Here is an 11867-nt window from a genome sequence, read left to right as displayed (position 1 = left end):
GGTCTATGTATTCACACGTGTATTACGATTTCCGGATAATACAGTTATAGCATGAATAAAAGACTATTATCATGAACAAAGAAATATAATAATAACACTTTTATTATTACCTCTAGGGCATATTTCCAACAGTCTCCCACTTGCACTAGAGTCAATAATCTAGTTACATTGTGATGAATCGAACACCCATAGAGTTCTGGTGTTGATCATGTTTCGCTCGCGAGAGAGGTTTAGTCAACGGATCTGCGACATTCAGATCCGTATGTACTTTGCAAATTTCTATGTCTCCATCTTGAACATTTTCACGGATGGAGTTGAAACGACGCTTGATGTGCCTGGTCTTCTTGTGAAACCTGGGCTCCTTGGCAAGGGCAATAGCTCCAGTGTTGTCACAGAAGAGTTTGATCGGCCCCGACGCATTGGGTATGACTCCTAGGTCGGTGATGAACTCCTTCACCCAAATAGCTTCATGCGCTGCCTCCGAGGCTGCCATGTACTCCACTTCACATGTAGATCCCGCCACCACGCTCTGCTTGCAGCTGCACCAGCTTACTGCTCCACCATTCAACATATACACGTATCCGGTTTGTGACTTAGAGTCATCCAGATCTGTGTTGAAGCTAGCGTCGACGTAACCCTTTACGACGAGCTCTTCGTCACCTCCATAAAAGAGAAACATGTCCTTTGTCCTTTTCAGGTACTTCAGGATATTCTTGACCGCTGTCCAGTGTTCCTTGCCGGGATTACTTTGGTACCTACCTACCAAACTTACGGCAAGGTTTACATCAGGTCTGGTACACAGCATGGCATACATAATAGATCCTATGGCTGAAGCATAGGGGATGACACTCATCTCTTCTTTATCTTTTGCCGTGGTCGGGCATTGAGCTGAGCTCAATTTCACACCTTGCAATACAGGCAAGAACCCTTTCTTGGACTGATCCATTTTGAACTTCTTCAAAATCTTATCAAGGTATGTGCTTTGTGAAAGACCTATGAGGTGTCTCGATCTATTTCTATAGATCTTGATGCCTAATATATAAGCAGCTTCTCCAAGGTCCTTCATTGAAAAACACTTATTCAAGTAGGCCTTAATGCTGTCCTAGAATTCTATATCATTTCCCATCAAAAGTATGTCATCTACATATAATATGAGAAATGCTACAGAGCTCCCAGTCACTTTCTTGTAAACGCAGGCTTCTCCATAAGTCTGCATAAACCCAAACGCTTTGATCATCTCATCAAAGCGAATGTTCCAACTCCGAGATGTTTGCACCAGCCCATAAATGGATCGCTGGAGCTTCCATACTTTGTTAGCGTTCTTAGGATCGACAAAACCTTCCAGCTGCATCATATACAGCTCTTCCTTAAGATAACCGTTAAGGAATGCCGTTTTGACGTCCATCTGCCATATCTCATAATCATAGTATGCGGCAATTGCTAACATGATTCGGACGGACTTAAGCTTCGCTACGGGAGAGAAAGTCTCATCATAGTCAATCCCTTGAACTTGCCGATAACCCTTAGCGACAAGTCGAGCTTTATAGATGGTGACATTACCATCCGCGTCCGTCTTCTTCTTAAAGATCCATTTGTTTTCTATCGCTCGCCGATCATCGGGCAAGTCAGTCAAAGTCCATACTTTGTCTTCATACATGGATTCTATCTCGGATTTCATGGCTCCAAGCCATTTGTTGGAATCTGGGACCGCCATAGCTTCTTCATAGTTCGAAGGTTCACCGTTGTCTAACAACATGATTTCCAGGACAGGGTTGCCGTACCACTCTGGTGCGGAACGTGTCCTTGTGGACCTACGAAGTTCAGTAGCAACTTGATCCGAAGTACCTTGGTCATCATCATTATTTTCCTCTTCAGTTGGTGTAGGCATCACAGGAACATTTTCCTGAGCTGCACTACTTTCCGGTTCAAGAGGTAGTACTTCATCGAGTTCTACTTTCCTCCCACTTACTCCTTTCGAGAGAAACTCCTTTTCCAGAAAGGATCCGTTCTTGGCAACAAAGATCTTGCCCTCGGATCTTAAGTAGAAGGTATACCCAATGGTTTCCTTAGGGTATCCTATGAAGACGCATTTTTCCGACTTGGGTTTGAGCTTTTCAGGTTGAAGTTTCTTGACATAAGCATCGCATCCCCAAACTTTTAGAAACGACAGCTTAGGTTTCTTCCCAAACCATAATTCATACGGTGTCGTCTCAACGGATTTAGACGGTGCCCTATTTAAAGTGAATGTAGCTGTCTCTAGAGCGTATCCCCAAAATGATAGTGGTAAATCGGTAAGAGACATCATAGACCGCACCATATCTAATAGAGTGCGATTACGACGTTCGGACACACCGTTACACTGAGGTGTTCCAGGCGGCGTGAGTTGTGAAACGATTCCACATTTCCTTAAGTGTGTACCAAATTCGTGACTTAAGTATTCTCCTCCACGATCTGATCGTAGGAATTTTATCTTTCAGTCACGTTGATTCTCTACCTCATTCTGAAATTCCTTGAACTTTTCAAAGGTCTCTGACTTGTGTTTCATTAAGTAGACATACCCATATCTACTCAAGTCATCAGTGAGAGTGAGAACATAACAATATCCTCCGCGAGCCTCAACACTCATTGGACCGCACACATCGGTATGTATGATTTCCAACAAGTTGGTTGCTCGCTCCATTGTTCCGGAGAACGGAGTCTTGGTCATCTTGCCCATGAGGCATGGTTCGCATGTGTCAAATGATTCATAATCGAGAGACTCTAAAAGTCCATCAGCATGGAGCTTCTTCATGCGCTTGACACCAATGTGACCAAGGCGGCAGTGCCACAAGTATGTGGGACTATCGTTATCAACTTTACATCTTTTGGTATTCACGCTATCAATATGTGTAGTATTACGCTCGAGATTCATTAAGAATAAACCATTGACCATCGGAGCATGACCATAAAACATATCTCTCATATAAGTCGAACAACCATTATTCTCAGACTTAAATGAGTAGCCATCTCGTATTAACCGAGATCCAGATACAATGTTCATGCTCAAACTTGGCACTAAATAACAATTATTAAGGTTCAAAACTAATCCCGTGGGTAAATGTAGAGGTAGCGTGCCGACGACGATCATATCGACTCTGGAACCATTCCCAACGCGCATCGTCACCTCGTCCTTCGCCAGTCTCCGCTTATTCCGCAGCTCCTGCTGTGAGTTACAAATATGAGAAACGGCACCGGTATCAAATACCCAGGAGTTACTACGAGTACTGGTGAGGTACACATCAATTACATGTATATCGAATATACCTTTAGTGTTGCCGGCCTTCTTATCCGCTAAGTATTTGGGGCAGTTCCGCTTCCAGTGACCCTTCCCCTTGCAATAAAAGCACTCAGTCTCAGGCTTGGGTCCATTCTTTGACTTCTTCCCGGCAACTGGCTTACCGGGCGTGGCAACCTCCTTGCCGTCCTTCTTGAAGTTCTTCTTACCCTTGCCCTTCTTGAACTTAGTGGTCTTATTGACCATCAACACTTGATGTTCTTTCTTGATTTCAACCTCTGCTGACTTCAGCATTGAAAATACTTCAGGAATGGTCTTCACCATCCCCTGCATATTGTAGTTCATCACGAAGCTCTTGTAGCTTGGTGGGAGCGACTGAAGGATTCTGTTAATGACCGCCTCATCCGTGAGGTTAATGTCCAGCTGGGACAGGCGGTTGTGCAACCCAGACATTTTGAGTACGTGCTCACTGACAGAACTATTTTCCTCCATCTTACAACTGTAGAACTTGTCGGAGACTTCATATCTCTCGACCCGGGCGTGAGCTTGGAAAACTAGTTTCAGCTCTTCGAACATCTCATATGCTCCGTGATGCTCAAAACGCTTTTGGAGCCCCGGTTCTAAGCTGTAAAGCATGCTGCACTAAACGAGGGAGTAATCGTCCGCACGAGACTGCCAAGCATTCATAATGTCTTGGTTCTCTGGGACGGGAGCGTCACCTAGCGGTCCTTCTAGGACATATTGTTTCTTGGCAGCTATGAGGATGATCCTCAGGTTCTGGACCCAGTCCGTATAGTTGCTGCCATCATCTTTCAGCTTGGTTTTCTCTAGGAACGCGTTGAAGTTCATGTTGACATGAGCATTGGCCATTTGATCTACAAGACATATTTGCAAAGGTTTTAGACTAAGTTCATGATAATTAAGTTCATCTAATCAAATTATTGAACTCCCACTCAGATTAGACATCCCTCTGGTCATCTAAGTGTTACATGATCCGAGTCGACTAGGTCGTGTCCGATCATCACGTGAGACGGACTAGTCATCGTCGGTGAACATTCTCATGTTGATCGTATCTTCCATACGACTCGTGTTCGACCTTTCGGTCTCCGTGTTCCGAGGCCATGTATGTACATGCTAGGCTCGTCAAGTTAACCCTAAGTGTTTTTGCATGTGTAAAACTGTCTTACACCCGTTGTATGTGAACGTAAGGATCTATCACACCCGATCATCACGTGGTGCTTCGAAACGACGAACTTTAGCAACGGTGCACAGTTAGGGGGAACACTTTCTTGAAATTGTTATAAGGGATCACCTTATTTACTACCGTCAATCTAAGTAAACAAGATGCATAAACATAATAAACATCACATGCAATTATATAAAGTAGTGACATGATATGGCCAATATCATATAGCTCCTTTGATCTTCATCTTCGGGGCTCCATGATCATCTTGTCACCGGCATGACACCATGATCTCCATCATCATGATCTCCATCATCGTGTCTTCATGAAGTTGTCACGCCAACGACTACTTCTACTTCTATGACTAACGCGTTTAGCAATAAAGTAAAGTAGTTTACATGGCGTTCTTCAATGACACGCAGGTCATACAAAAATAAAGACAACTCCTATGGCTCCTGCCGGTTGTCATACTCATCGACATGCAAGTCGTGATTCCTATTACAAGAACATGATCTCATACATCACAATATATCATTCATCATTCATCACAACTTCTGGCCATATCACATCACATGACAATTGCTGCAAAAACAAGTTAGACGTCCTCTAATTGTTGTTGCATCTTTTACATGGCTGCAATTGGGTTCTAGCAAGAACGTTTTCTTACCTACGAATAACCACAACGTGATCTTGTCAACTTCTATTTACCCTTCATAAGGACCCTTTTCATCGAATCCGCTCCAACTAAAGTGGGAGAGACAGACACCCGCCAGCCACCTTATGCAACTAGTGCATGTCAGTCGGTGGAACCGGTCTCACGTAAGCGTACGTGTAAGGTTGGTCCGGGCCGCTTCATCCCACAATACCGCTGAAGCAAGATAAGACTAGTAGCGGCAAGCAAGTTGAAAAGATTCACGCCCACAACAAAATTGTGTTCTACTCGTGCAATAGAGAACTACGCATAGACCTAGCTCATGATGCCACTGTTGGGGAACGTTGCAGAAAATTAAAAAAATTTCTACGGTTTCACCAAGATCCATCTATGAGTTCATCTAAGCAACGAGTCAAGGGAGTGAGTTTGCATCTACATACCACTTGTAGATCAAGTGCGGAAGCGTTCAAGGGGATGGTGATGATGGAGTCGTACTCGTCGTGATTCGGATCACCGATGACCAAGTGCTGAACGGACAGCACCTCCGCGTTCAACACACGTATGGTACGGGTGACGTCTCCTCTGTCTTGGTCCAGCAAGGAGGAAGGAGAGGATTAGGAAGACAGCTCCAACGGCAGCATGACGGTGTGGTGTAGTTGGTGCAGCAGTACTCCGACAGGGCTTCGCCAAGCGCGTATGGAGGAGGAGAGGTGTTGGGGAGGGGAGGGGCTGCGCCTTGGCTTGTGTTTTTGCAGCCCTCCCCTCACCCCTCTATTTATAGGGGAAGGGGCAAGGGGGGCCGGCCCTCTAGGGGAAACCCTAGAGGGGGGCGGCGGCCAAAGGGAGAGGGAAAAGGGTGGCTTGCCCCCCAAGCTAGGGGGGCGCCCCCTTTAGGGTTTCCCCTCCCCTTGCCCTAGCCGCATGGGCCTAGGTGGGGAGGCGCACCCAGCCCACTAGGGGCTGGCTCCCTCTCCCACACAGCCCATGTGGCCCCCCCGGGAGGGGTGGCCCCACCCGGTGGACCCCCGGAACCCTTCCGGTGGCCCCGGTACAATACCGGTATGCCACCGAAACTTTCCGGTGTCTGTTTAACCACTTTCCTTATATAAATCTTTACCTCCGGACCATTCCGGAACTCCTCGTGACGTCCGGGATCTCATCCGGGACTCCGAACAACATTCGGTAATCACATACTTGTCTTCCTGATAACCCTAGCGTCACCGAACCTTAAGTGTGTAGACCCTACAGGTTCGGGAGACATGCAGACATGACCGAGACGACCTCAGGTCAATAACCAACAGCGGGATCTGGATACCCATGTTGGCTCCCACATGCTCCTCGATGTTGTCATCGGATGAACCACGATGTCGAGGATTCGATCAAACCCCGTATGCAATTCCCTTTGTCAGACGGTATGTTACTTGCCCGAGACTCGATCGTCGGTATCCCAATACCTCGTTCAGTCTCGTTACCGGCAAGTCACTTTACTCGTACCGTAATGCATGATCCCGTGACCAGACACTTGGCCACCTTGAGCTCATTATGATGATGCACTACCGAGTGGGCCCAGTGATACCTCTCCGTAACACGGAGTGACAAATCCCAGTCTCGATCCGTGTCAACCCAACAGACACTTTCGGAGATACATGTAATGCACCTTTATAGTCACCCACTTACGTTGTGACGTTTGGTACACCCAAAGCACTCCTACGGTATCCGGGAGTTACACGATCTCATGGTCTAAGGAAGAGATACTTGACATTGGAAAAGCTCTAGCAAACGAACTAACCGACCTTTGTGCTATGCTTAGGATTGGATCTTGTCCATCACATCATTCTCCTAATGATGTGATCCCGTTATCAACGACATCCAATGTCCATAGCCAGGAAACCATGACTATCTGTTGATCACAACGAGCTAGTCAACTAGAGGCTCACTAGGGACATATTGTGGTCTATGTATTCACACGTGTATTACGATTTCTGGATAATACAGTTATAGCATGAATAAAAGACTATTATCATGAACAAAGAAATATAATAATAACACTTTTATTATTTCCTCTAGGGCATATTTCCAACAATATCGCCCACAACTCACTTGTGTTCTACTCGTGCATATAACATCAACGCATAAAACCTAGGCTCGGATGCCACTGTTGGGAACATAGTAATTTCAAAAAAATTCCTACGCACACGCAAGATCATGGTGATGCATAGCAACGAGAGGGGAGAGTGTGTCCCCGTACCCTCGTAGACCGAAAGCGGAAGCATTAGCACAACGTGGTTGGTGTAGTCGTACGTCTTCACGGCCCGACCGATCAAGCACCGAAACTACGGCACCTACGAGTTCTTGCACACGTTCAGCTCGATGACATCCCTCGTACTCCGATCCAGCCGAGTGTCGGGGGAGAGTTTCATCAGCACGACGGCGTGGTGACGATGATGATGTTCTACCGTCGCAGGGCTTCGCCTAAGCACCGTTACGATATTATCGAGGACTATGGTGGAGGGGGGCACCGCACACGGCTAAGAGATCAATGATCAATTGTTGTGTCTATGGGGTGCCCCCTCCCCCGTATATAAAGGAGTGGAGGAGGGGGCCGACCAACGGGGGTGGCGCGCCCTAGGGGGGGAGTCCAACTCCCACTACAAGAAATATGTCAACTTGTGACCTTGACTATTGGTCACTCAAAGGTCATGGTTTTTCATTTGCGACCTTTTTGTGACCAAAAAGAGAAGGTCAAAAGCTGGCGGTCGTAAACCGACTATAGCGACCTTTTTCTGGAATGGTCGAAGACGTTTATGACCAAAATATGTCCACGGTGGCGTTTTGGTCACTAGCAACCTCCCCAGGCCACGTAGGCATCCAGCATGGCAAGCTGATGTGGCACAAGATTCAGCCCAGTCCAATTCGGTTTTCTACATGGGCCTAGCCCAACAATTCCGCCTTTTACTGTATATTTTTTCTGTTAATTTTCTCTAGCTACATGGGCCTGGCCCAACAATTTGGCCTTTTTATTTTCTAGGGCATGGCCTTTTATAGCCTATTGATTTTCTATTTTCAGCCATTTTATTTTGCAGCTAGTCCAAGTAGTCAGAATGGTCCCACTTGTCATGCTCACCTCAAAATTGGTCCCACAAATCAGAAATTTCGAAATTTGTCAAACAACCATTATAACTTGGACCCACTTGTCAGGTTTCCATTTCACGGGTATTCAAATCACATGCACAATCATTCTTTCGAACAGACCAAAGAGCAAATGAAATTGGTCCAAAAACAATACTACATTAATCTATTACAATCGTTATAGTATATTACAACTCAGATATGCCTACTACTGCCTACAATTACAACACATAATATGCTACTCTTTGTCGATATGCTTCACAGCTTCGAACATGGATTCGCACTTCACCTGTGCAAAAAATAAGAATGAACATATAAGAATAGGAATATGTACATAACATCAAACAGTAGCCAATTTGGACCCAATAACTTATAATCAAGAATTGACAGCAAATGCCATGTACATAAATAGTATGACTAACACTAACCAGTATGCGTTCATGGAGCGACTAAAATGTTGTCACTAGCTAAGATTTTTTTTGGTATATAATATAGTGACATGTGCAACTCTCTAAATCGATCATAGAAATGAAAAGAACTGTAAGAACAAGTTCATTCAGAATCCAGGCATGTCAAATTTTAAGCACCAGCAAAATAGATCTAACAAACCAGACCATGATCATCATGCATCATGATTTATGGTTCAAGCAAAATAGTAAAGAGATGGACATACACGCATCAAGCATACCAGCTGCCACAATAAGAGGTCCAGATGCATGCATGAGCAGTTCTTAATATTTATATTCATCATCACATCAACCTATAACCACCTATGATCATTGTTACAAATCTATGCATAGTTTTAAAAAATAAACCTATCTATTTGAAACCAGAACAGATTTGTCACTCAAATCTGAATTCATTGGTTTCTTCTCCAAACTATTGAATCTCAGGCCTCTAATTCGCTAGTTTCTTAGGCAATAAACATCATTGCAAATTTTGATGAAATGCATAAGCTCAGTCGATGACTACACAGTAGCAACTACTTCAGACATTGGCTGGAGAAATGCTCATCATTTTTTTCTTTGTAAAAGAAATTTTGAGTTAAGCAGTAGCACTGGTTACTGACTACACATGTACCGCCACAATTACCAAACAAGATTATAAAAACCCCAGAGAAAGGAGGAGACTAAAAAAATTGCTCGAACAAGCTTGTTATTTAACGTGGCTGTGAAAATGTAAAGTTGGCAGTAGATAAACACTCAGACACTACAGGTGCTTGTTTCATCACATTACAAAGGAGCAGCACAAATCACATTACATGCTTGTTTTCAATGGTTAGTACAGACAAGCCAGATGTAAATTTCCATGTGTTGTCCTACAAGCATGTAACTAATTTGTGCAGATGACATAGAGCAGCGAGCAGAGAATCAACTCTAACATTAAGCATTTTTCTGAAACTGCAGCAAGTATGTAGGGAACTCTCAATATCTAAATAACTGCAGCAAGTAGTATTAAGTATGAGCAGATTGTGAGCTGCATCTAATTGCTGACTGTCAGCAGCACATACCTCTCATCTAACAAGCAGCAGGCAGAGTCAAAAAACACACAAGTCTGAATGGAAGAGGAGGAGCTCACTTGTGACTCCGCAATGGCCGCAAGGTCCCTCCTTCTTCGGCATGGCGCCCTCCCTCTTCTCGTTATGCACCACGTCCTGCAGCCTACACAGCACAACAATAGTCGGCCAGTCCATCCATTCCGCGGCGGCCAAATCCAGCCCAAACCCTGACGCCGGGGAGGAGAAACGGGATGGGGGAGGGGAGGGGTACCTGATGATGTTCCGGTGCTGCATCTCCTTGAGGTCCGGCCTTGAGGCCCGCCCCTTTCCTTCAACTGCATCTCCCTGCACACAACCACGCATCAGCATCAGATCCCGGGAAGAAGAAGAAGAAGCAGAGGAGGAGGAAGAAGAAGAGGAGGAGAAGGCACTCACGCACGCATCCGACTTCGGCGGCGAGGAGTGGAAGGAGGAGTGCTTCATGGTGGAGAAGGAAGGACTCCTCATCCTCTGCCGGCGGCGTTCCTCTGCTGGTCTGGTCGCCAACGGTAGCGGCACTCTTGGAAGGCAGCGAGCGGAGAGGACAAGCGCCGGGGGAGGAAGAAGGTCGCCAGCGCTTGGAGGTGGAGGTGGAGGAGGCATCAGCGGCATGGGATTGGGAGGAGAATGGAGCCGCAGCGGCGTGGGATTCCATTGGCGATTGATAGATGGATTGGGTGGCGGCGTGCAAGGCAGCGACCGGGGAGAAGACGAGCTGGGGAAGGAAGAAGGCGGGCGCCAGCGTCCTTGTCGCTATCGTCTGCGCCGAGGGGACGCAGGCAGAAGGAGCAGCATGACCGGCCTTGAGGTCCGGCGCGTCGACGGCCTGTCTGGCATCGTCTGCCCTCGCGGAGACGCCAGAGGAGGAGGCTGGTGAAGCAGCGACGGTCGGGATCGACTGCTAGGGTGGAGTACGACTGCTACAGGGGACGGAGTATGACGGTCGGGATCGGGGGAGACGAGGTGGAGGGCGCGCTGGCCGGATTGGAGCAACAGGGGACGAAGGTTGTGCGCACGCGGGTAGCAGAGACCCTCGCGGGAGAGGGTGGAGCAGCGGCGGGGGGTGGGGGTCGAGCTCCACCGGAGGGAGGTGGCCGATGCGCGCAGGATTGGATCTGGGAGGGAGAAGGCGGCGGCGGTGATTGGGAGAAGGGGGCTAGGGTTTCGTGGGTGGACGAGGATGAGAGGGATACGGGGTGATTCGGGAGGGGGTGAGAGCGACGAGGGGGGTGTGGGCTGCCCTTGGATCCGGGCGCATCCGACGGTGGTTAAGGCATGATCCACATGAGCTGATTTTAGACCAATCAGAACAGAGTATCCCCTTTGATGATGTTAAGACCATTTAAATTGGTCGTAATCGATTGAAAATAAGATTTTGAATCATGCCTGCTATTTGACGACCTAAGAAATTTATAAAAATATAGAAATAAAAAACCTTCGCATTGTGTCACCAAGTGTGACCTACTTTTCAGTAAAAATAACAAACTTTTAATATTGTTAATATCATTAAAAAAGTTTTCTAAGATATGAGTTTTTGTAAGAGAATCATTTTTCGAGTGTCCAAAGTGATATTTTTATAAAGAACCTAGCAAATATTTGTTGCAAATTTGGAGCACGTCAATTTTATAATTCACAATCATAGCACATGTGGAGCACATCAAATACTTTTTCAAGCTTATGTAGTTGAGTTTTTCTATTTGTTTCTCTTGTGTTTTTTGCACAAGGGTGCATTTTGGAATGACATAGTTCGTTTAAATTATCTCATATTGTGCACCAAGGTGCATATTGGAATGACAAACAATGTTGCCCAAGGAATTTTTCATTTTCTTTTGACGAAAAATCAATTTTCCATTTTTCGAGTGCCCAAAATGAGTTTTTTTGTGAAGGACCTATCATATATTTGTTGCAAAATTGGACCATATCTTTTTTTATAAAAAACTAGGCCATATTTAATGCACAATTGACCAAATGATTGGGTGTAAAAAGTTTTGATCCACCTCTGGTAAAAAGACAAATTTCCGCCGATTCAGCTGGAAGCGGGTCAAATTTGAACTGTAGCTTCCTTGTAGTTTGCTCTTTATTTTTAAAAAAA

General features: G+C 45.8%; 1 protein-coding gene across 1 annotated transcript; it reads right to left on the bottom strand.

Annotated features, from left to right (window-relative positions):
* Positions 1-8286: 8286 nt before the first annotated feature.
* LOC123157392 (uncharacterized) lies at positions 8287-10978 on the bottom strand. Its single transcript, XM_044575669.1, has 4 exons — positions 10172-10978; positions 10008-10081; positions 9817-9899; positions 8287-8527 (listed from the first exon to the last, which is right to left on the bottom strand). The coding sequence occupies exons 1-4, from the start codon at positions 10385-10387 to the stop codon at positions 8460-8462; spliced, it is 441 nt and encodes a 146-aa protein (XP_044431604.1). The 5' UTR covers positions 10388-10978; the 3' UTR covers positions 8287-8459.
* Between the last annotated feature and the right edge of the window lie 889 nt (positions 10979-11867).

This window comes from Triticum aestivum, chromosome 7B (assembly GCF_018294505.1).
Source record: "Triticum aestivum cultivar Chinese Spring chromosome 7B, IWGSC CS RefSeq v2.1, whole genome shotgun sequence".
Taxonomy (NCBI): Eukaryota; Viridiplantae; Streptophyta; class Magnoliopsida; order Poales; family Poaceae; genus Triticum; species Triticum aestivum.
Note: the sequence above shows the minus strand (reverse complement) of the source record. Positions and strands in the feature narration are given on the sequence as shown.

Bases quoted from the DNA above. Each gene is read 5' to 3' on its own strand.
- LOC123157392 (XM_044575669.1), bottom strand. From the start codon at position 10,387: ATGCCGCTGATGCCTCCTCCACCTCCACCTCCAAGCGCTGGCGACCTT. The intron at 10,082-10,171 runs GTGAGTGCCTTC...GGTTGTGTGCAG, and splicing joins CGCCGAAGTCGGATGCGTGC to GGAGATGCAGTTGAAGGAAA. The intron at 8,528-9,816 runs GTGAGCTCCTCC...TTTTTTGCACAG, and splicing joins CGGCCATTGCGGAGTCACAA to GTGAAGTGCGAATCCATGTT.